Below are 24,297 nucleotides of genomic sequence, written 5' to 3'. Positions count from 1 at the left end.
AGTTGTACTAGATTGTCACAATAATAATTGATATGATAAGAATGTTGTAGTTTATTATGTGTTGATTATATTCGTGTAGCGGGTGCCATATTGGCGACCTGTATTATTCCTTTAATGTTCTTTAATGTTTATGTATAAGTTAATTCAAAACTTTCAATGTACATCCTACTTTCAGTTCGATCCACGGTTTTCCAGAGTTTTTTATATAGTCTTTTTATCTCTGGTTTTTAGCCCTGGACTGGATCTTTATTTCATGTTTTGTGGCGGTTTTCAACCCCACTAAGGCTAGCATGGCGGTGGTTTATATGTCAACCCCACTAAGGCTAGCAAGGCGGCGGTTTTTATGTCAACCCCCACTAAGGCTAGCAAGGCGGCGGTTTTTATGTCAACCCCCACTAAGGCTAGCATGGCGGCGGTTTATATGTCAACCCCACTAAGGCTAGCAAGGCGGCGGTTTTTATGTCAACCCCCACTAAGGCTAGCATGGCGGCGGTTTTTATGTCAACCCCACTAAGGCTAGCATGGCGGCGGTTTTTATGTCAACCCCCACTAAGGCTAGCATATGTTCTTATATGTTTTTATCTACATTTTGATATTGATTGTAGCTGCCATTATTGTATGAGTGCAACTACTTTGCAATCATAACGATTATTTCATGCTAGAAGCCACTAGGTGGCTTTCTCAGTAATAAATTTAAATGTCATCCCTGGTGGGTGGCCATTTCAATTTCATATACTTGTTGGAGTTATTCTTGATATATGTGGAGGGGCATAAAGGAGCTTATTGTTTTCTCCCTAATCAGACTATATAAAAGCTGTCATGTTTCTCCCTAATCAGACTATAAGAATTATACTTTCCGATAGGTTTCTCCCTAATCAGACTATATCGATTATAAACGCTAATTGGTTTCTCCTAGCACAGGCTATATAGAAGCTGACTACAAAATTTGGGAACTTGATTTTCTAAATTGATTGATTTTGTCCAAACATCGCGTAGAATTTGACACAAGACTTAAACGAATATCATTTTATCTTTTTTTAAACATTCGATTCAGTATTCATGTACCTGTATAAAGAATGCATGTTAATACAGAAACAATGTGATAATCTTTACTCCGAGGTTTGTACGGTAGATGTGATCTACCCGACACGTACGCCCACACTTACATTTGATGTCGTCAACTGACCACCAATTATTATCTTAAAATGTGAATCTTATTGACATGGTCAAACTGCCCAAAGCACATATCAACCTGGGCAAATTGGGCGGAATTGAACATACACTGTGTGACCTTTACTCTCGGTTATTTAAATCCCAGACCAGGGATCCATCTGATTTGTATCCATTTGTGGTCCAGATAGACAGCTGAGAGGGGTCTGAGGTAAGTTGATAGGTGTATAGGGATTAGTTAAGAGTTAGGAGATAATTGTATATAGATTCTAGGATAAAGATTTTAAGATATTTTTTTTTGTTTTTAAGGGTACATTTGACAGCTCGGCGGTGCTTCCTTTATCTGATACATTAATTGAATGATAATGTAATGTTTTATAAGTATTTTTTTTTCTGAATGCTTATTACTAATTTCCTGAGCGAAGTCATTCGCAATATCTTGGCCTATTGCACCAGTGCTCGGAATCTAAAGAAGTGTCAGAACTGGCCGAGTTATTGCGATTGAAGTTAACAAGTCACGTGATAGCGTTAATGGAATGTTCCTGCTCCCCTCTGTGATTTCGGCATCAGTATGAATTTCCGGTAAAAAGCTCCGTTAGTAGTTTTGGAAGTCATAACCATATTTACACTAACATATTTTTCTTCGATGGTGTCCCGACTTTGACAAAATTACAAAGAGACAGTTACTTCATGCTGTGTAGTTATGTATCGGTACATCCAGATGTTTTGAGCGCTATAATTATAATCTACTCACCCTGACTTTTGGTTTTGATTTTATTTTGTATTACATTATGTACACTCCACAATGCATCTAGAAGATCCTTTTCTGATCTGAAAACCTTTCTTATTCCGTCGAGCACATTTGTTTGGTACATTTGTACTTTGTTAAATCAGTTTTGTTTTACAGCATACCCTTTATCAATTGAAGTATATATACTTATTATCTGTTTCAAATTTTGAATAACTAACAGTAATGATAGCTATAGCAAGTGCATATATACATGTATGCACATGGACTTCTGGTTTGTATGAAATGTTCTTAATAATAAAATCAAATAATAGCTGTTAATGTATATCAATCGTGTGACTGTAATTGTAATCAAGATATACGAAAGAGTGATCTCCCTTTGACTGTCGTATTATATAATTTTCATTAAATGCTCATGTTTTACTTTAGCCACCATCGGTGAGAATTTAAACAGGTTTTGCCTGTTATTCGATCAAACTGACTCTAAACATCTTTTTAAATAAAATTTGCTGAAATAATTTTACACATATTAAGATATATTTTCATGTTTTGGTTCACCAGACAAAGTAAACATGCGCTATCTGGTACTGGTACTACTATATATAGTGGTAGTTGACTGCGCTGTACAACGTGTGGCGATCAACAGAGAATCAGTATGGAAACCAAACAAAAAGAAAGACAATACCCTGAAGAGGGTACAGTGTAGTTGTACATTTACTTTGGACAAGGAGTATAAAGTCGGTACCTGGGAGGTCAACATCACAGTGAACAAGCCGACAGAGAAGTTGAAAGTAAGTATAGTTCTAAACGCTTACCAGGGACAGTCATTATTTCTGATTTATTTTTCTACAATTTGGTTTTAATACCAAGTAATGTAACAATTGTAAATTAACACACGATGTCTTCTCCCAATACATATTAATAAAAAAACAGCTATGTGTTTGGATTAGAATTTTGGTACCTTTTAATAGTTTGACGTTAAACCGTATTCTTTCTGGGTAAAACTACATATACATCAATAAAGCATCTCCTTAAGGAAATATCATATGACATGTGATTGTTTTGGACATAATACGTACAATGCTTTGGCCATGATTTAAACAAACATGATTAAGACCATGGTGACGAATACCCTATGACGTTACCAAAAGTAGTTGTCAAAACGACATTTTACTTTCAGTCATTAATATAACAGTGATTTATATGATATCGTTTTGTTCAATTTTATAATATTAGCAAATTTTGGTTTGTAATATTGTCCGTTATCATTTTTTTTTCAATATAATACACACCAATGCACTCTATTATAGATTTGGATAATGAAGGTGGAGAATCGTGCAGATGACGGGTCATGGTACGCATGTAAGAATAAGCACGAGTACCAGGAACAGGAAATCAAAGTGAGCTTCCAGCTCGATTTCAGGGGCAAAAAACCGAGAGGAGAATGTGTGAGCAATTTACCGGAAGTAGTTACCACCACAGAAGTTTATACAACTACTCTTACACCAACTGAACCGGTAACTTCCGGTACAACAGCTTCGTCGACATTCCAGACTACAACTGAAGCCATTACAACAAATGTAGCTGTATCAACTACTGAAGACACGACACAGGGAGGGTCCGTTCCGATCACAATTGAAAACAACCACGTATGGGCCTCGGAAATGAAAGGCGTATGTCTGTTCAAACTGGACCAAACTCTGGTAGATTTTGAACTCCTGATCACTTTCAGCAAGGCAACTTTTGATCTGCAGGTAAGGTTATTTTGTATTATGATGTATTAAGGTTCCATAGTTTGAGAAAATCCCTGATCTTGGAACTTACAATATTCCATACCTGTATGGAAGTATTACAGAATTAAAGGAAAATCTTTATTTAAGTTAAGGGACCTTTCTTAGATTATGTAATCATTTCCTATTTACTTTTTTAAAATGAAGTCCTTAAATTAAGGAATCTTGACGGAACAGGCCGTAATACGAACATATCACAAATAGTGTAAGGCTCATTTGTAATAATACGATTGTGACATCATCAATCATTCATGATTTCACAATAACTTTATGCATCCAGGGCCATAAATTGTTTATTATACCGAAAAATAATCAGTAATGATGATAATCAAAAATAAACTGAAGATATGAAATATCATTTTTATCACAAACCCCTGTGATCCCGGTCGCTCAATTGATACGATTCCAAGTCAAGGTGTTATTGACAGTTTCTTTTAGAAACTCTTGGAAACAGGTGGCGTGTACATTTGTTGGTATTTTCGTGTTCTGAGCAATCTTGTTTTGCAGAATTTTATCTATTTCTGCTTCTTCGACTGCACGAAAACGTTTGCGTTTCTGTTCGTCTGCCATTTGTAAATAACTGGAAGGGAGACAACTCCTCGCAACAGAATGTGGGGGTCGCCATGGGGGGCACGCGGTCGAGGAAGATATGATATTTGTTTCCCTTGCTCACGCGCCTCAGGGCGATATGATGTTTTGTCCCCTTTCCACGTGATGCGTTTCGGCTAATCACAGGCACTGTTATAAACATGAGGTATAATAGTAAGCTTTAAGACGTAACACGATTGTTTCTGCACAGAGAAAAGAAAATATATCGGCCGATTCTAGAAAATAATTTGAGTTTTCACTGATAATCCCATCATTATAAGTTATACGATCAACAGAATCTTATACTCGTGACTATATAATATGGAATTTATATAACTCGTTGAGTTATTTTACATGCCACTCAACTGAAGGCTCGAAAGACCAATGGCATATAAATAATCGAACGAGTTGAAAGGAATTCATATTAAATAAACAATTACAGTGTATATAAGATCTGCTATTTATCAAACAACAGAAACTTTTTACGATGGTATATTTCCGTTTTTTAAGATTATATTTAATTATAATTATTTTTTGAAATAGATTTTCAAAATTGAAAGTTTTTTTGCACAATTTAACTGATCTTCTAACGGATTCGTTTTCACAAACCAATACGCAACGTGAATGACCGTATATTATAGCGATATGGAAAAAAACTCAACCAATCAGAAAGCCACATTCTGCGTACAAACAATGGGAAATTAATTATTTATCTATAAATTATGTATGAATAATGAATCAAGTACACCCATTGTATGAATTGCGTATATAGTGCGCAGCACTGTTTTCCTTGCTGCGAATAGCTGCACAAGCAGCGCGCATTTCCGGGCGCACACATCTTATACCGACCGCCGTTTTCATTTACAGTGCAGTTGGTATCGTAGGTTCTAGCACGCACCCGCCATCATAAGGACTGTTCATCATAGAATGAACCATACTATCCAGAGTTCCCTGGATGTTCCATAAACACACTATCTCTACATACCAAGTACAATTGTAACGTCCGCTCTCCGTAAACACGGGACGTGAAAGTTCTTTTTGGGATGGTTGTGGTGCGATAAACATAATTCAACACAGGATATAAAGTTTACTTGTATTTATTAATCCACATGAAAATCCCGAAAGTACAATATAATCCAATGAAGTTTCACCCATCTTCCACACAATCGCCGGTGCATTCACACTTAACAGTTCACACACATTTAAACAAATCTAAGTCTACATATTTACATCCTAAATATGTACATCCAAACGGCACTAGGTCCGTTTAGACTGAAAACTACTTGAGAACTCCTTATGCAAAACGCGCAAGTCTTTTTATATCCCCTGAGAGTTAATTAATATGTATAAATTGACGATGTGGTCAATTGACCAATCATGACCTTAACGCCGAAATATGGGCGTATCTACACCCCATCACGTCATTTCTAATTACAGCTCTAGGCACTGACCACTAGTCCCACGGACCGTGTGCTACCTAATAACGACTGACTTTCAGTTAGTTATAATTTACGTTGACAACGAATGAAGGCCGTTAACCTTAAAATGGTTAATTAACAACCAATCTAAGGGAAGCAACTCGCATAGATTTGGCTGACTATAGCATACAGCTTTAACTACTCTAGGTAACTTTGAACACATAACATATAAAACTTGTCTATTTCCTAGTTCACTACACAATGCACTGGTTGAACACAGGTGGAACGGTACACATCCGTGCGATATGTCGGCATTCGTCATGACTTCTTTCAGCGTCGTGCTTGCGCTGCGAGTATACGTTCGACACACATTATTTGCCTTCTAGCTCGTGTCGGCAGATAACGTATAAACAGCTTATTCCCCACGGAAACATAGTGTATAGCTGTACTTGTACCGCGGGATGCGGGACGATGCACTCCGTATCTATAGTTTATGACCTGCGTAACATAACAGCAATCACCGGTGTTTTTTTTACCAAAACCAACAGGTGTGCATGCGCATGCTTTCGTACAGGTACAGTAAACACATACAAAACAGATTGAGATGCATGTAAAATACGTCTGAATTGGTGAATCTGTAGAAACGTAGACGGGTGACAGGTCCCAATTATAGGCACGTGGCTACATGTAAGTAGAGTACACTTTATTTAAATCGTTTTGCAGGTATGGGTTGGTGAAGTGAAAGAACAAGATCCGAACGGGAAATGGTACAATTTGAAAAACCATTGGCCCCAACATCCACCACAAATGAAAGTGGAATTTTTGATAAAATTTCAAGGAACAGCTCCGACTGGCACGTGTACATTAAACGAGAACAACGGCGGACTTACCACAACGCTGGCTCCAGTCACCACCAAACTAACACAAGGACCCGTTACAACCAAACCGACAGATGTTCCCGTTACAACCAAACCGACAGATGTTCCCGTGACTACTAAAGCGACACACAAACCAGTTACAACCGAACAGACAGAAGCTCCCGCTACAACCGAACAGACAGAAGCTCCCGTTACAACCAAACAGACAGAAGCTCCCGTTACAACCAAACAGACAGAAGCTCCTGCTACAACAGAACAGACACAGTCCCCGACTACGGAAACAACATCTTCAGCAAAACTATCCACTGTAGATCCGTCGGGTAAGTTCAAGTTAAAGTTTTATTTTATTTGAGTGTCACATGTCAATACAATACTTGATTAAAAAATTTACATAAGAACAATAAAATACATATTGACATCCAGCCATTATTGGCTTATGAGACACTAATTACGATTAAAATCTATTAAAAGCTATCAATTATGCTATCCGTTATTGTTAGATTATACAATGATTAAAATATATAGATTATCAATGTCACATACTTATTTTTTGGAGTTCAGAGACTAACACTAGTCTGTAATAGTTATGGTATTATCAGGCTACACATGAGCCTTGAATTAATTAGTAAATAATTGTACTGCATATTAATGAGCAAATTGCTCATCTTAATAAGTTGTATACTTGCGGATATGCCTGTGAGGTTTTACTTTATTTGTACATGTCTAACAGGTGATCTGATAAAAGTGTGCCTTTTCCTCATGGCAAAATACTTGGAAAATACTTTTACCCTGTTAAGTGCTCTCTGTCCTCACTATAGTCATACGAGGACGTGTCTGAAGAAAAACACACGAAGATAAGTCAAGAGCCATAAGTATATCAGAACGAGTTCAAATAAAAAAAACCAGGTATCTTCAATGTACCCTCAGCAGAAGACATGGAAAAAACATGTCCCGTTTCTGCAGGTTGCGAACTCTTAGTCGCCTACTACGATTACTATGCATTGGGATACGGCAGGCAGAACTTCAATATTCCTTCTCCAACATGTCTACTGAACAGAAGGCGTCTGAGAAACAACACCCGGTCCTATAGTACCCCACAGTTAGTCGTCTCTTACGATTGACTATACAACAATTCAGCGGTTTTACTTTCACATTTTTTCTCGTGAACAACCTATCGGAGTTTGAGATAATCTTATGTTGATGATGACTCCAGTATTCGCGGAGAAGACTCAGATAACGCTTACTCTTCCGAAAGACATGGTATTTTCTCTGTTTAACGCGTAAAACACTGAATACAATCTTGTAAAGAATAGAATTGCATTGAATTGACTTTTACATTAACACCCAAGCTATAACTAAGGTACAGATGTATCAGCTATAAGATGAAACATTTTTCGTCTGTTGTTGGGAGTGTGTATCAATGTACTGTACGTTGGTAAATCACAACGACTATTAGATTTTATAGTGAGAAAGACGCTTAAAAAGGTATCTTTACATGTATTATAACCTTTGTGTTGAATTCTAACGGACACGAGTTTTATATTTAAAAACAGTAAGACTAGAGTAAACCACAAAGTAACCGTAGTTATTGGTATTTTAACACAGATATCTTAAAGGTCAAATGTAAGCCTTACCTTGATTATCTAATATCTCAACACTACATAAAATACCCTTCCTAAACTTAAATTCTTATGTTATTTTTTTCACCAAATTTTATTAACATGGATGGAAAGTCAATAGGATTAAACATCAGACATAGCCTATCTAAGTCTTCTCCTTAGAAACAACAGGTGGTAAGAAATACAGATAAATATAATTATAAATATAATATTATAATGTTATCTTGTGTCAATACTGATTTATTGCATAATATTTTTTGGGAAAGGGCTCCAACTTGTGCATGATCCCCATTGTAGAATTCTGATTCAATAAAACATGTTTAAATTAAACATGAAACTACACGTGTTACATTTTGTATATTAATTTTTCAACTTTTGTCAGAGCTCCATTGTGTCAGCACTTTAGGCCTTAATTATCATTGACGAAACCTAGAAGGACAAAACAACAACTGTATGTTGAAGTAAATGATACTTGACTCTACTGTATCTTACTCCAATTCATATTGAAGGGCGCTTCCATGTTATGTGTCGTTATGCTATATTTGTTATAAATCGGTATTTTTTTGTAAACTCGTTGTTTTTTTCGTGTTTGTCAAAGATTTTTTATTTTTCTTTCATCTTCAGTGCTAAACACCAAGTATGACTACAAAAAGGTTTTGGAACTATCCATTCTGTTCTACGAGGCACAAAGATCTGGTAAACTTCCTGCGAGTAACCGAATTCCATACCGTGGAGACAGTGCTCTCACTGATGCTGCCCCCGACGGAAGTTCTCTGGCCGGAGGCTGGTATGACGGTAAGTATATCTGATGTTAGACTGAAAACTACGAACTTACACATATTACTACAATACTACTGTATATATTGTTGTTATTACTACATGACCAATTATCTACAATGTAATTATAGTAATACGCATCCAGCGAACACCTGTTGTTAGGATCCAGTAAATATTTTGGATCATATCATCGTTATCACTTACGGAACCCTATATATATTTATATATCACAATATGTAATACGTACCATTATCTAGTCTACGTATATTGTGATCCGGTCTATCCTGTTGTTTTTGTCTGTTTTGTCTTTCGTTGTGTTATTAATAGACATTATCTAGTCTACTTATATTGTGGTCCGGTATATCCTGTTGTTTATGTATGCTGTGTCTTTCGTTGTGTCTGCATTGTAAGTGTTCCATGTGCTATGTCTATACATTATGTGATAGTTTGTAATTTACTAGATATATAATTGGTCTTGCAGTTACAACGACAGTACTAACAGGTGAAGTGCCAAATTTTGGAGACAATCTGTCCCCTTATTAAGAAGTATTCACAAGTAAATAAAAAACAATCACATGTAGACATAAAACATGGAACATTTACACAGGTTTAGTAGATAAACAACGAGATATATCGTTGTTTGTGTTAATGATCCCTTCAGTCGATAATAAATTAGAAAGCATCTTAGGTAGTGTACAGATGTTGTAAATATACATGTAAGAGCGCAAATTGAAAGCGCGTGCTATGTAGCAAATGCTCTTTTGTCTATCTTCGCGGTTCATTATACCCCCGCAACGAAGTGAGGGGGGTATACTGGAATCAGGTTGTCCGTCCGCCCGTCCGTCCGTCCGTCTGTAGACGCATTTTGTCCGGACAACTCCTCCTAAACCGATTCTGATGAAACTTTACACAAATCTTAATGATCATGTGTAGATGTGCATGCCACTTTATTTTTCTCAAAATTATGGTTGCTATAGCAACTGGTCACTATAAATAGGTTTTCCGATAAGATCCATAACTTTTAGTTTGTCCGGACAACTCCTCCTAAACTAAATGGCCAATTTATATGAAACTTCACACAACTATAGAGGACCATGTGTAGATGTACATGCCACTTTTTTCAAAATTATGGTTGCTATGGCAACTGGTCACTATAAACAGGTTTTTGATAAGAACCATAACTTTAAGTTTGTCCGGACAACTCCTCCTTAACCGAAATGCCGATTTCAATCAAACTTCACACAAATATAGAGGACCATGTGTAGATGTGCATGCCACTTTATTTTTCTCAAAATTATGATTGCTATGGCAACTGGTCACTATTAACAGGATTTCCGATAAGAACCATAACTTTAAGTTTGTCCAGACAACTCCTCCTAAACTAAATGGCCAATTTCAATGAAACTTCACACAAATATAGAGGACCATGTGTAGATGTGCATGCCACTTTCTGTTTTTTTCAAAAATATGGTTGCTATGGCAACTGGTCACTATAAACAGGTTTTCTGATAAGAACCATAACTTTAAGTTTGTCCGGACAACTCCTCCTAAACCGAAGGGCTGATTTCAATGAAACTTCACACAAATATAAGAGGACCATGTGTAGATGTGCATGCCACTTTATTTATTTTTTTTAAATTATGGTTGCTATGGCAACTGGTCACTATATTACTGGGTTATCTTAGTTAGCCTCTAATTAACAGTTCCAATTCACCATTGACTCATGCAGATTGCGGGGGTATTAGTCAGCCATCCTGGCGACAGTTCTAGTTAAGTCCAACATAACTCGGCCAAACATGTGGCCAGTGTGTAGCAATGACAATGTCGGCTGGCAATCAGTATAATTAAAATCCCATATTCCTGACTAAAAAAGGTATGTTTTAACGTAAACTGAATAAATATCTAAGTAATTAAAATGTATGTATATAGAAAAGCGTAGTTTGAACATTGAAAAATTAATTTGAAGGGTGGTCGAAAAGTCCTAGTTTTAGGTCACGCTACTTGACGATTGATAAAAAAATTCTCGCCTAATGCCAATTACTTGTATCGTCCTATAAGAAAGCAGGCGCTAACTACGAAAAAGGCGGTAGTAGATTTGAAAGGGAATTAAGGTTTCACATTACATAGAACTTTTAATGAATAAAGAAACGGATACATGATTAAATACACATTGTATAAATGTCAGAGTCGAGATTGTGGCAATCGTTGTTGTGATGAAATGTAACGACTAATTACGCCTGACCTGAACTTGCTGGCACAAGTACTCGCACAACTAATTCAGCCAATTAACTGCTGTTTTACACGAATCAAGCCCCTAAAAAGCGTGATTTTAAGGTAAGAAGGGAATCAAACCCCCCAAAAGATGTGATTTTAAGGTTAGAAGGGTTTGATCTGAGTAATATTCTTTTGGAGTGGATACTTCCTATATATGAGGATGAAGACTATTTTTTTGAGGTTTGAAAAATAAACATAAAATCTATACTAAAAAAGAATGGCGTTGGACTATGTGAAAAAGGCGGGAAACCCCCAGGTTTGAGTTCTCCAATCCACTGCAAGTATTAGATTATTGTCTTATGAGAAATCATGTGCTCTTAAATGATATAAGCATGTACGTGCAAATCATCAATTTACGGGTCGCGAAAACTTCTAACTGTTTGAAATAAATATTCAATCATTTGAACTACAAATCAGCTACAGAGGCGACGGAGCCGCTAGTAATGACATTACGTAAGATGTTAAGTAGTGCGAGAAGTATCTTTCATTCATGCCGATAGGGTAGTCATTCCTTATCTAGGTGTTACTGATCTGACCAATTCCTGCAGTGGTCAATGAGAACCACCTGCCTGTCAAGCCATGCATGGCACCTGAAATGTCTCACTACTGACAGATGCTGGCGTTTTGCTTGATTGGACAACGGTGGTTGTTGATACTCACAGTGAGCGGTGTTTTGGTCTCCCCTTACATACTGCATGCTCCATTTTACACAAGTATTAAGGTATGGTTCTTTGGCCGGTGTATAGGAAACTGGCTAGAGGTTCGGTAGTTGCGTCCATTGGTCTTACTATTAAATTAAGTGGTGCTGTGAGTATACGGACAGAGTTTACTCCTTTTACTGATACATGTCTTGTAACAACCATTGGCAGTAGCATGAGAGAGTGATGGTCTTCGGTGATGATAACGTGTATATTCTACATCCTCAGCTGGTGACGGAGTGAAGTTCAACTTGCCTATGGCTGCCTCCACCACTCTCCTTGCTTGGGGACTCACCATGTTTGAGGACGCGTATAGTGTCGCAGGCCAACAAAACTTAATCCGGGACTCAATAAAATGGCCGCTCGATTACTTCCTTAAATGTTGGAAACCAGATACAAAAACATACTATGCACAGGTAAGAGTAAATAAAAGATAATACAGAATTATTACACAGGTAAGATTACACAGGTAAGAGTAAATAGAAAATAATACAGAATTATTACACAGGTAAGAGTAAATAAAAAACAATACAGAATTATTACACAGGTAAGAGTAAATAAAAATGAATGCAGAATTATTACTTCATTCCCATAAAGGTGTAATGTGTTAAACTAAATTAAATGCTATTTCGATATTTCCTCACGTCTGAGTCCAATAGGATGGACAATCAGACTGTTTTCCTTTATATTGTACGTTAATTAGTTTATAATTCCCTGTCCTCTAGGATTGAACCGAAACATGACGCGCACCGTTAAAGACAGGATTCAGGTTGTATTCCTTTTCAGTAATTATATTACATACTACTTTAAATAAGAGAGCGGCATAGTTTTATCTAATAACCTTTAATATCCAGGTAGGAAACGGTGATACAGACCATGCATATTGGGGCAGACACGAGGACATGATAATGAACAGACCTGCATACAAGGTGGACACAAACAGCCCCGGAAGTGACGTAGCTGCAGATACTGCTGCCGCTCTTACAGCAGGGTATCTCGCATTCAAGACAACAGGTAGGGAATTCAAAATAGCTAACGTCTGTTTCAATCATTCAGTTCCATGTGATCGTCTTATATCTATATTATATATGTTGTGTAAACGAGCTGTTGGTGTTCTCATCTCATGTAGACTAACTTATGATTCTACATTACCATGTCTCTCCATCCATTGTATAATAACATGTTGACTTTGCATATGTATAAAAAATCGAAAGACAAAGTTTGTACCTGTAAATTCTTTGGGAAACCCAAAATGTACATGTTGACTAAAACGTACATGTAGTATGTGAATATAACACTTGATTGTGTGTTTAAAACAAGAAAATGCACTAAAGGTATTGTGCATATTATGCTAATTGTTGAAAAAAAAAAAAGCTAAAATTAATGATCAAGTTGACTTATATTTCTCAAAATAAAATGAACTAAGACTTTACGATACTGCATAACATAAAATATTCGCGAGAACATTCTTTCTTGGTTGGGTGCTATCAAGTGATTTGTTTTGTACAAAGTTTTGTTGCTAGTCCATGTGATAATAATATAACAATGATATATATGGAATAGTATTCTTTGTTATTATGTTCGTTCCAATGCATCGAACATTGAAAGTTTAGTCATTTCGAATGTTTCTTGGTATATGTTTCCCGATATACCGGTACGCGTTTATCGGAAGTAGTGTCGTCCATTGGTTTGTGGATCATTCAGCATTTTGTACATAACAGATTACACTGAATCACCATACATGTACGTGAGTTTATATATAAGACATATGTCTCATACACCTGGCAGTGGTCTCGAGGCGTACATTGATTATGAATGTGTTACAGACCAAGCCTACGCCGACACTCTCTTGGACGCCGCCAAATCTTTATATGCCTTTGCCGACCAGTACAGAGGTGTTTATAGTGATTCTATACCTAACGCCGGCAAATTTTACAGGTTCGTATTGTCAGAACGCGAGCTTATTATCAATCTTAGAAATTATCGTTACTGATACCAACTCAAATTTATCATATATCTCAGAAATCCTTCTTACTCATACAAACGCAAGCTTAATTGTATTAATTGCGCCATTGAAACGTTTTTGTAAGGGGCATCTAAACAGCAAATCCAGCCAAAACCTTTGATATTTTACAAGGCTATACATCCCTACTAGGGTGCAATTTAATAGAAGTAACTTGATAAAATTTCGATATGTATCATGTCAAACTATGGGCCTTGCTGTTGACATTTAATTTGTTAGTAGTTTGTAAATTTCAACAAAACATGAGGAAAATGCATGTTTTAGGGGGACATAATTAACTCATCTGTATCACATTTATTGTGCAAAACAGTCATGTCGGTTTGCTCACAAGGGTCTAAAGCACAAAATAGGAGCATTGGTTTGACTAGATTGGACTTTATGATATGTATTAACACTGATTTTATTTAGACCTTGAAATGCAAATGGCGGTTGTGAATAATATCACACAATTATGGAATATAAGAAGGTATTTCAAACGTCAAGTATGCTCATATTAGATACTATAGAGAACTCTAGACATGGCAGGAAGACTGTTTTTAGGAAAAAATGTTCATCCGTTGAGTTTGGGGTAAAAGATACATATTTCTAAAAAAAGGCCCAAAACTCATCAGTTTGACAATTTGTCTTGAAAAGGTCATTCTTACTATAATCAGACGTCTTAAAAGTATTACATAGGAGCATTTTTAATGGCTGAAATGCCCCCTTTATACCATATTTGTGTAATATCATCCACAGCCGCCATTTGCATTTCAAGGTCAAAACACTAAATATGTGTTTATACTTACACAAAGTCAAATCCGGTCAAACAAATACTCCTACCCTGTGCTATAGACACTTGTGAGCATGACAGCTGGGCTATTTTTCGGGTTATTTTTGTGACTTAGAATTATTCCATGCTACAACTTACCACAAAGTAACTCTATAGAAGGAATTGTTAGCATCTACATCAAATTATTTGTGATTTTAAGACACTACATGTCCAAACAAACATTTTGGTATGTTACATGACTATTTTTGTGCAAATTTTAAGATATTTATTCGTGTTTGAAACTCAACATTATTCTGCTATATAGATGACTCTTAAGAACGCCGAAATGGCGCAGCGGTATAAGCTGTGGGTATTTCTGGCTTGGCGATCGGGTGCCGTATATCGTGAGTTCGAGGCCTGGTCAGGGCACGAGTCATAAAGATGTCTTCCTTCGTCAATTGTGTTACTATATTATATATATGGGAAACCATTGTCACTGATACTAACGCAAGCTTATCATATATCTCGAAAGTAATTGTAACATATACTAACTCAAGCTTATTATATATCTCGGAAAGCATTTTACAATGTTTAAATGTAAATAGATGATTTGGCACGGGCTTTTTATATCTTGGCAATAAATCTTATTTTCATTTTCATAAGATAACCTGTTATTAAGGTATTATATGTACGGTAACCGGTATCTCATATCTGTATATTCTTCATCATGTTATTGTTAATTACACTTGTGTACGCCTCTGTATTGTATGGATGTGTTTCCACAAAGTTGTTGACAATAATGAGATCATCTTAAAGAGGCATCGTTCATATGGTAGATATAAGTTTCACATTAATTGATAAGATTTATCAATGGAATAAGCTTACTCTCATCTTTGCGACTAATTCTGACGGAATAAATATCATATTTTAAACAGAAAATCTGCAAGACTCTGCTGCTGTGCGGTCGCACTGGAACATTCTGCAATACCCCCTCCATTTCTCCCTCAACCAGATATCACGTGACTCCCGTAAATAGATCACAGCTTGGCGCGCGATGGAGGTTTATTATTTTTGTTCTGATGATAAACTCCAATTACAACTCATTTTTCCGTGATTACTTTGTTATATCATGCAAAGCTAGTAAATAAGTAAAGGATATCCAAAAACATTAAACATTATTACACACACAAACACGTCTGTTCTGTTAACAAATCCTGTAGCATGTATGCAAATGTAAAAATGTAAAAGTATTTATTGTGGCTCGATACACAATATTAATTTCTGTTTTGTGTCAGCTTCGTAGCAAGTGTAATTTCCAGCATAACTTCATTCCGAACCTGTCAAGTTGTTGAGTATACCGCAAAAGCAATGCGTATTCATAGTTCGACTCGACCGACATTTTATGACGTTTGCTATCTTGAGATGTTCTCACTTTATCGCTGACTACGTTTTCAGTGTAACATTATCTATTTGCTACAACGGTGAGCCGCGTCCGCCATTTTCGTTTTGCTCGCGAACATGTCTGCGCTTCGCATGCTCGCATTGAGAGTCGAGGGCGGCGATAAATTATCACACGTTTTGTCGAAGCTACATTTTCAAAATCTTCTGTCTGTGCGAGTCGTATTTGGGTAAATTTAAACATTTTCGTAGGTGAGAAAAGATTCCCGTTTACTTTTTTTATACCGAAATATCAATTCCACGACGGAATGCCACTTTAAGATGAAATAAATTGTCTATACATTTAATCGTCAAAAACTGTTAAGCACGAGCAATCTCGAGAAAAGAAATTTAGTCTGAGATTGTTAAGCACGAGGAATCTCGAGAAAAGAAATTTAGTCTGAGATTGTGACCCCACCTCCCCCCCCCCCCCCCCCCCCCCCCCCTTTACTATTTGAAATGGACTCATTGTATTGTTCAATGGGTGTCATTCACATGCAATTATTCAACAAGAGACGTAAACGTTCATCGCAATTTCCCCATGACGAATTAACCTACGGTGTTACCTTATAAAGTTTGTGTTACTACCGGCTAAAATGATACAGATGAAAGTTGATGTTCTCAAAGAATTTCAATAGATAAAAGTTTTAAAATGGATATACGTAATCAAAGAACAAATAGTTCAATGTGTATTACAAGTATACTGAGCGAAGAAAATATTACTGTTGTGCTCTAGGTCTTATAGTGGTTATAAAGACGAGTTGTGCTACGCAGCCGCCCTGCTTTATAAGGCAACAGGTGACAATTCCTATCTAACAGACGCTAAGCAGGTCGTAGACTTAGGAATGGCTTATGCACAGGATTGGGATAACAAGATGACTGCCTGCCAGGTACGTTTGATTGTTTTAGTAAGCTTTAACGACTCATCAATATCATTATGAAATATAAAGTGTAAAAAAAACCCATTTTGCTTGGTTTTTAGCTCGAATTATTGGACAATAAGTTTTCAAAGATTTTTTTTAACTTAAATTTTCGTTTTTGATTTAAATTGTTATAAGTTGCCCATACTTTAAATATGTTACCATGTTATCACATTCCATATGCACATTTTCCGCTGTCAATGGACCTGTTATTCAAATGTCACGAGTAAACACGGCATATACCGATAAATTATCATTTTTACAAATTTATTTTCTTGACGTCAAAATAAACTGAGTATTGCATCAGACAAAAACGACGCCATTTATTTACCGACGTCACGAACATATTTTGTCACGTGGAATCCCGAATTTATCTATATTTTATTACGTTAATATAATTATAAATTGTGACACTAACTAGTTTGTTGCAAGAGGAATACCTGGTTCCAAAAGCATCGTGCATTGCTCCTACATTGTATGTTACACACGTCACTTTTACGATGAAAACGCCTCTCAGCTATTCTCGAGCCTACGGTCAACCACTGTAGTCAAACATTGCAAAGGACGCACGATCTCCAAACTCGCCCTGCCAGTATTTTTAAACACGAGCAATTAGTTCCTGTACGGATAAAATAATTTAAAATGTTTTAATTTGCAGGTAATGCTGTACGAGGCTGTTCCCCAAAATGAGAAGTCACAGTACGCCGCATCCGTCAAGGAATTTCTTAAGGCATACATGCCCGGGGGTAGCGTGGGGCATACCCCGGACGGGCTAGCTTGGCGAGCACAATGGGGCTCTCTCAGATATGCAGGTGAGAAAATTGAAATCATTTGATTTTTATTTCAAAACCAAACATTCCGACATTCAAAACCAACCATAAACTAACCCCGAATTGATGACGCGAGAGTACATGTACAATAAACACAATTATAGATATACACGGAAAACGTTGAAAGTAGTATGATAATAAAATCAAGAAGTTCATATCAGAAACCTGAGAACCATGGTGATAACATAAGAACCATCGAGTATACCAACTAGCATCGAACACTTCTAACTTTATCTTATACAATGAAATCGAATATTTTTAAATGAGATCACGGTGTCGACCATAAAGCATTTTCTAAGCTAATTCAAATAGTCAATTATCAGTATTGAAACTCTCAGTATACAAAATGTTGAATTATCCACGTATACTTGTACATGATACATATGTCTGTCAAAGACATGACACTTAATCAAGGGTCGGCGTAACTGTCAAAGACACGAAAATGTAATCATGGGTCGGCGTGTCGGTCAACGACGCGAAAATGTTATCATTGGTCGGCCTGACTGAAAACGACATGAAAACATAAACATTAATTGGTTTGGTAGTCAGAGATATAGGCACGCGCCATTATATGTTTAAGGATCTGCTCTGTTGAAAAGTAAAACTTTTCTGATGATTAACGCTTTTAAATGTTATACATTGTACCTCATTTTTAAAGGCGAGAATACAGAGATATAAAAAATGAAAAGAAAATCATGTGTCGGTGTGCTTATTTTTGAGCTATTTATTGATCATAGATTAGAATTTGACATAACATGTGATTTTACAAGAATTCTGCTGTTTTCACAATACACACAACAAATAAAGGTAATGTCATAAAAGTGTATTATCAGATATGTATGTTCTTGGAATTGACAAAACTAGCGCATTCTTTTTAAATTTAGAATTTCAATTGATCTAGCCAATCGGTTAAGTATAGATACCTATTTTTTACCATTTTTGCTAGATTAAACAAGTTCTCCTGACAAACTTTAAAAGATATTTTGCAGATTAAATGGGGAAAGGATTTTCTTTCTAAAACTGATACAAAAATGTTGGGTCAGTGTGCTTGCTTTTTTTGTCCTTAACTAATATTTGTTATCTTTCAGTTTTTCGGGAAAATATTTTTAAGGGCTCCAGTTACACTAAAATGTAAAATTAAAATGTAAAATCTGTGTAATTTCCCACTTTGTTGTTTGCTATTTTCATTGTTTTGAACATGGCAAAGTTTTACAGCAAAAATGAACGAGAAACATTCAAAATTGCCAACGCAATGATGGTTTTAATGAAAATCTTCTAGAAACAAATCTATTAACATAGGAAGTCTGACATTTCAACACATTTTTCAGATACAATCTGGCTATAAAATTCTCACTTTTTTGTTATACGTTACAAACACTTTTTATGCAAGATCGAAACGAATCTTCCACGTGACTGAAACCTCAGAAGAGCAGATCCTCAATTATTTCACCGACATGCAAAATAAAACATGAATTTGTGAAGCTGTTATAGGCATAGGCGTGTATATTGTCTCGGTCTAAAATTGTCATGTAAGACGTATTATATATGTATACTATTTTTACAGCTAACGCTGCATTCATAGGGGTAGCAGCCGCCTATATGGGTATTGGAGACGTTCAAAGTTACATTGGATTTGCCGAAAAGCAAATCAACTACGCTCTCGGAGACAATATGAACCAGATCAGCTATGTAGTTGGTTTTGGAAATAAATATCCACTTCAACCTCATCATAGAGCAAGGTAATTATACCCACGTTTATACAGTTGATCGACATTGTACAACACTAAGGAAGTCGCACCTCAGAGTCAGGTGATCATGCCCACATTTATCAAATTGATCGACAATGTACAATTCAATTTCAACAAATTTCATTGACATAGAGAAAGTCAATAGGATTAGACATCAGGTATAGCCTATCTAAGTCTTTTCCTTAAGGTGATAGTAGGTGGTAAGAAATACAGCAAATACATATATACACATTAGCATGATTAAAGGGGAAGACATTCCTTGAATAAGTAGACTTGCCCAATATTCTTTAGGAAAGGCACCCTTTAACTAGGGTACTCAATTTGAAATATTTACTAGACTATTATGTTATCAATGAATGATATAATACATGTATAATAAACCATTGACATTCATATAAATATACTATTGATCATAAATATTTGGTGATATTGAATTTATCCTCCAACAGATACAGGCCTTACAGTTCATATGCATAAAATACAGGCCATACACTGTTGATGATCAAAAGCCAATTTCAGCAATAGATATATCTTTTTAAGTAAGGTTACACTAACTCTTGCAAAAAATATGATGTACTTAGCAAGTCTCATTATAGAATAGGGTAATCATATCCCCATATACCAGATCGATCTACAATGTAAATCACTTAGGAAGTCCCGTCACAGAGCGAGGTACAGTTTGTGACTATATCTACAGTTATCCTATGAACCAATCACTTTTAGCAAGTTTAGCGAGTCTCACTACAGTGCAAAGTAATTATAAAACCCGTAGTTTAATCACAATATTTACAAGTATCCACACGCTAAGCCACTGTTGAAACAGGACATACATCTGTGCGTGTCCATTAGCATCCGACATATGATAAGATTGTACAAAAGATACATAGGATGAAAACAATAAAGAAAACAAGTCCATCGTTCAGTGGTGATAAAGGAAATGGTCCTTTTACATGTCAACATTCCAACAATGTACACGTTCGGGCAAAGGAGATTTTAAGCAGTAAACACCGGTATGTAAAATTGTACTTCTAACAATCACTGAACAGATAAAATCACGAATGATGTAAATGAAGGCTTATGGACGAATAGAAAATATGTGTTTATGCAAATAGACTTTGGTTTCTTATGCATGAGGTTTCAGTGACAAGAGTAGTCTTACTCGTTAAATAAATGGCATGTCATTTGTGCAAGAGTGGCATCGTCATTCTTTTACTTATGATATAGAAAAATGAATTAATAATTTATTTAATCTTTATATAGTTCATGTCCAGACCATCCCGCTCCATGTGGTTGGAACGAATTCAACCTCGATGCCCCCAACCCGCAGATTTTATACGGAGCACTCGTAGGAGGACCTAACAAGTTAGGGGTTTACACTGATAGACGGAATGACTACATTACCAACGAGGTCACGTGTGACTACAATGCTGGCTTTCAGTCAGCTGTAGCAGGTAGATAATTATAAAAATAATGACCCTGAAAGTAAGATTGACGTAGTTTAAAAACAATAAAAATAGAGGTCAAGGCTACAAATGTATATTTGTTATTCCTGCAATGTAATGATATCAAAATAAAATAAAATGATCTGACTTTTATAGATTATCCTACAACAGCATTGCCGTCACTATGAAAATGTAATTTTTCATTACAACTATGAAATATTTATAGATTATTACACTTTTCGTTTACTGAAAAAGCAAAGATTTTTTTAAATGTTTTATTGTATATATCATATATACATTTGTATATAAGGGAATGAATATTTTATTAGTACGCTACTTGTGAAGCCAGGGTACTATAGGTTTCCTTACCGTCCGTCAATTACGTACGTAATGCCAATTTGTTTCAACTCTTTAGCGACTTTATTCCATGAGGGATTTTATTGAAACTTCACAAAATGATAAATAACTATTATCTTGGACAGGTTTGAGTTTCATGGTTTTTTGGCCAATGTCTAGGTCACTGTTGCTATTTTAGTAGAGGTGTAATGGTAGTAAGGGTGAAATTAAGACAAATTTAGAATACATGCTTCTTTATTTATTTCACTCACAATTAACCCATTTAGAGATTCGATGATAGATCAATACCGCATAAAGCAAATAACAAATAATATAAATATTAAAGTTATCCTCCCATATCATGACAAATAACATATCAATATTAAAGTTATCCTCCCATATCATGACAAATAACATCGTTGTTCATAACGACGCCTTTGATTGCTTAGAGGGACTAAATTTTATTGTACCAGAGAATGCGAATAAGAGAATAAAGATCAAAATAGCATTAAGTCGCGATTAATTTAGGCTCCGTATCACGATTTTAAACTTATTTACAGTCTACTCAGTATGCATTCCGTGTTCGATCGGCTTGGAGTTCATGGAGGGCGAATACGACAGGTTGTCTGCCGTGACGTTATTATTTATTCATATATAACTTCGGTATCATAGATTGCAATATTGAGTATATAAGCACCATCTATAAATAACGAAACACGAGATGATCAGAATATCGAAATAGATTTGACTCTGGGATATGCTACTCTCTAGATAATCCTCGAGTTTGAACACTTGAAGATGGGATTACAATCACAGGTGTCATGTTGAAATAACATTTATTTTATTTTATTTTACAGGCCTCATCCACTTCGCACTTAAAAACCAGTTGTAAGCAAACATCGCCGAGAGATCTTTATCCTAAAAGTAATAAATCATATAGCAGATTAATTTTGTGTTTTGTTTTATTTGCCTTTCTGTGTGATGTAAGATTTTTAGCGTAACATTATTAGCCATAGATTAGGTCTGTCAGTCACGTTAGCTTGTAATAGTTTAACGCCTTAGTATCACCTACGGGTATTTGATGACGGGTTGCAATATGATCCCAAATTATAATTCAATGAAAGAGAGAAAGAAGAGAAATGAAAAGATGAAAAAAATAACAAATGTTTGATATTGTCAGCAATTCAATCACTTTTACTTTTCTAACTACACCTGTAGTAATCGGACCATGTTATCGTTACCATAATTAAACAAGTCTCATGGGACTACTAAAGCCTCGATATTTATATGTATTCATGAAAAGGACATCCCTTTGTCATTTTAGTAATAGCGGTTCACTACCCTGAGTAATTTTAGTGTAAATTTATGATTGGATATGATTTGAAAATATAAAAAGCCGCTAAAAGTAAATCAATTAGACTAGCATGCTCTTGTTTTCTGAGCTTTTTCGATCATTTTTTTGTCTAAATGAGAAATTGCTAAAAGGAAACGCGATAATGCTATACACAATCCATAAATATAAAGGTTTAAATCATTGGTGAATATTTAGCGATGGACATGTTTTTGAGCCATAATTGATTCCACGGCGACAAATGAAGCAGAGGGTATCAATGACCTTTAATGTAACGGTACCATTAGACATTCATACAAAACATAATCGCCTCTTGAAAACATAAAAAATGTAACAACTTCCGGAAAAACGATAACGCGACATCTTAAGTACATACATATTGTGAAGTACTTGATCCTAAGAGTATATCCTGATATAATATTGAAGCGACATTCATCTATATATTGCAGATAATTACACATACAAATGTACACATATGCTTATAATCGTGATACTGTAATAAACACTACGCCTGTGACTGAAGTGTGTACTCCCAGTGTTTTAATTGTTCGTATAGATGATGCATCACTTATGATGATAGAGTGCTTCACACTTTATGGTTTTACGAAATAAGAAAATATCCAGTGATCGGAAAATACATGTAAAGATAGTTTAATGTGAACAAGTTCAATGTAAGGAGATTTACACAGGCTTTGCACACGCACAATGAACAAAACTCCAGGACGCTCTCGCCAGATTCCCCGAAATAAAAAAAAATTAAAAATCCTTCAGAGCAAACTTCCTGGCCCAGAGGTTCATGAATTGACAAAAGTTGACGAGTAACCGGTCATACAGATATATGTGGGCGTTAAGGAAGGCATTTTAAGATTCGGGTTGTGCTAATTTTTTCCATGTTGAGAAAGTCCTTTCAAATCACAATGAAAGTGATTGCGACAATTACATACTTCAACAAAGTATAACAATTTAAGTTAGCCTATTACCCACCACACACATTTGCTAAATAGTTACTGGGAGTGTTTGCGCCCGTTTTGTTGATCGTTTTAGCGATCTGTTTTATGTGGAATATGTTAAAAATGTTTGAAATGCAGAGGTAATGATTTTATCTTTAAATTTCCGAAAGTGTACCCGGAACGAAAAACGATATTCAAATATGTTATTCTTTGTAATCACCAAAGAAGAATGTCACAAACCACATCATAATCAGTTGGCCGAGTGCCGATATATCGAACATCGAAGTACGCGATTTGCACCTGTCGGTCGACTGCTAATCAGCGTATCGGTCAGTCACGCTGATTTGGAACTCTTCAGTCTATGACGTCACAGGTTTAACGGAGTAACTGATATGGTGGCCAATAGCATAGAGGACAGTTTGAACAGTAGCAACACAAACATGTCTGGATACGATCTGGACATGAGATTTGAGGTTGATGACTTTTGCGAATATTGCCGACAAGAAGTCGGAATCAAACAATATAAGTTTGAGCTTTAAAATTTTTTTAGTG

General features: G+C 35.9%; 1 protein-coding gene across 1 annotated transcript; it reads left to right on the top strand.

Annotated features, from left to right (window-relative positions):
• The first annotated feature begins 1,331 nt into the window (after nt 1-1,331).
• Nucleotides 1,332-22,392, top strand: LOC117339121 (endoglucanase 4-like). The gene is made up of 13 exons (XM_033900531.1): nt 1,332-1,381; nt 2,480-2,709; nt 3,229-3,672; nt 6,438-6,912; nt 8,836-9,006; nt 12,189-12,376; nt 12,815-12,974; nt 13,787-13,898; nt 16,905-17,058; nt 17,747-17,900; nt 19,483-19,657; nt 20,927-21,117; nt 22,302-22,392. The coding sequence occupies exons 2-13, from the start codon at nt 2,491-2,493 to the stop codon at nt 22,334-22,336; spliced, it is 2,478 nt and encodes an 825-aa protein (XP_033756422.1). The 5' UTR covers nt 1,332-1,381; nt 2,480-2,490; the 3' UTR covers nt 22,337-22,392.
• The last annotated feature ends 1,905 nt before the right edge of the window (nt 22,393-24,297 follow it).

Source organism: Pecten maximus, chromosome 12, assembly GCF_902652985.1.
Source record: "Pecten maximus chromosome 12, xPecMax1.1, whole genome shotgun sequence".
In the NCBI taxonomy this organism is placed as follows: Eukaryota; Metazoa; Mollusca; class Bivalvia; order Pectinida; family Pectinidae; genus Pecten; species Pecten maximus.
This window is presented reverse-complemented; position numbering and strand designations above follow the sequence as displayed.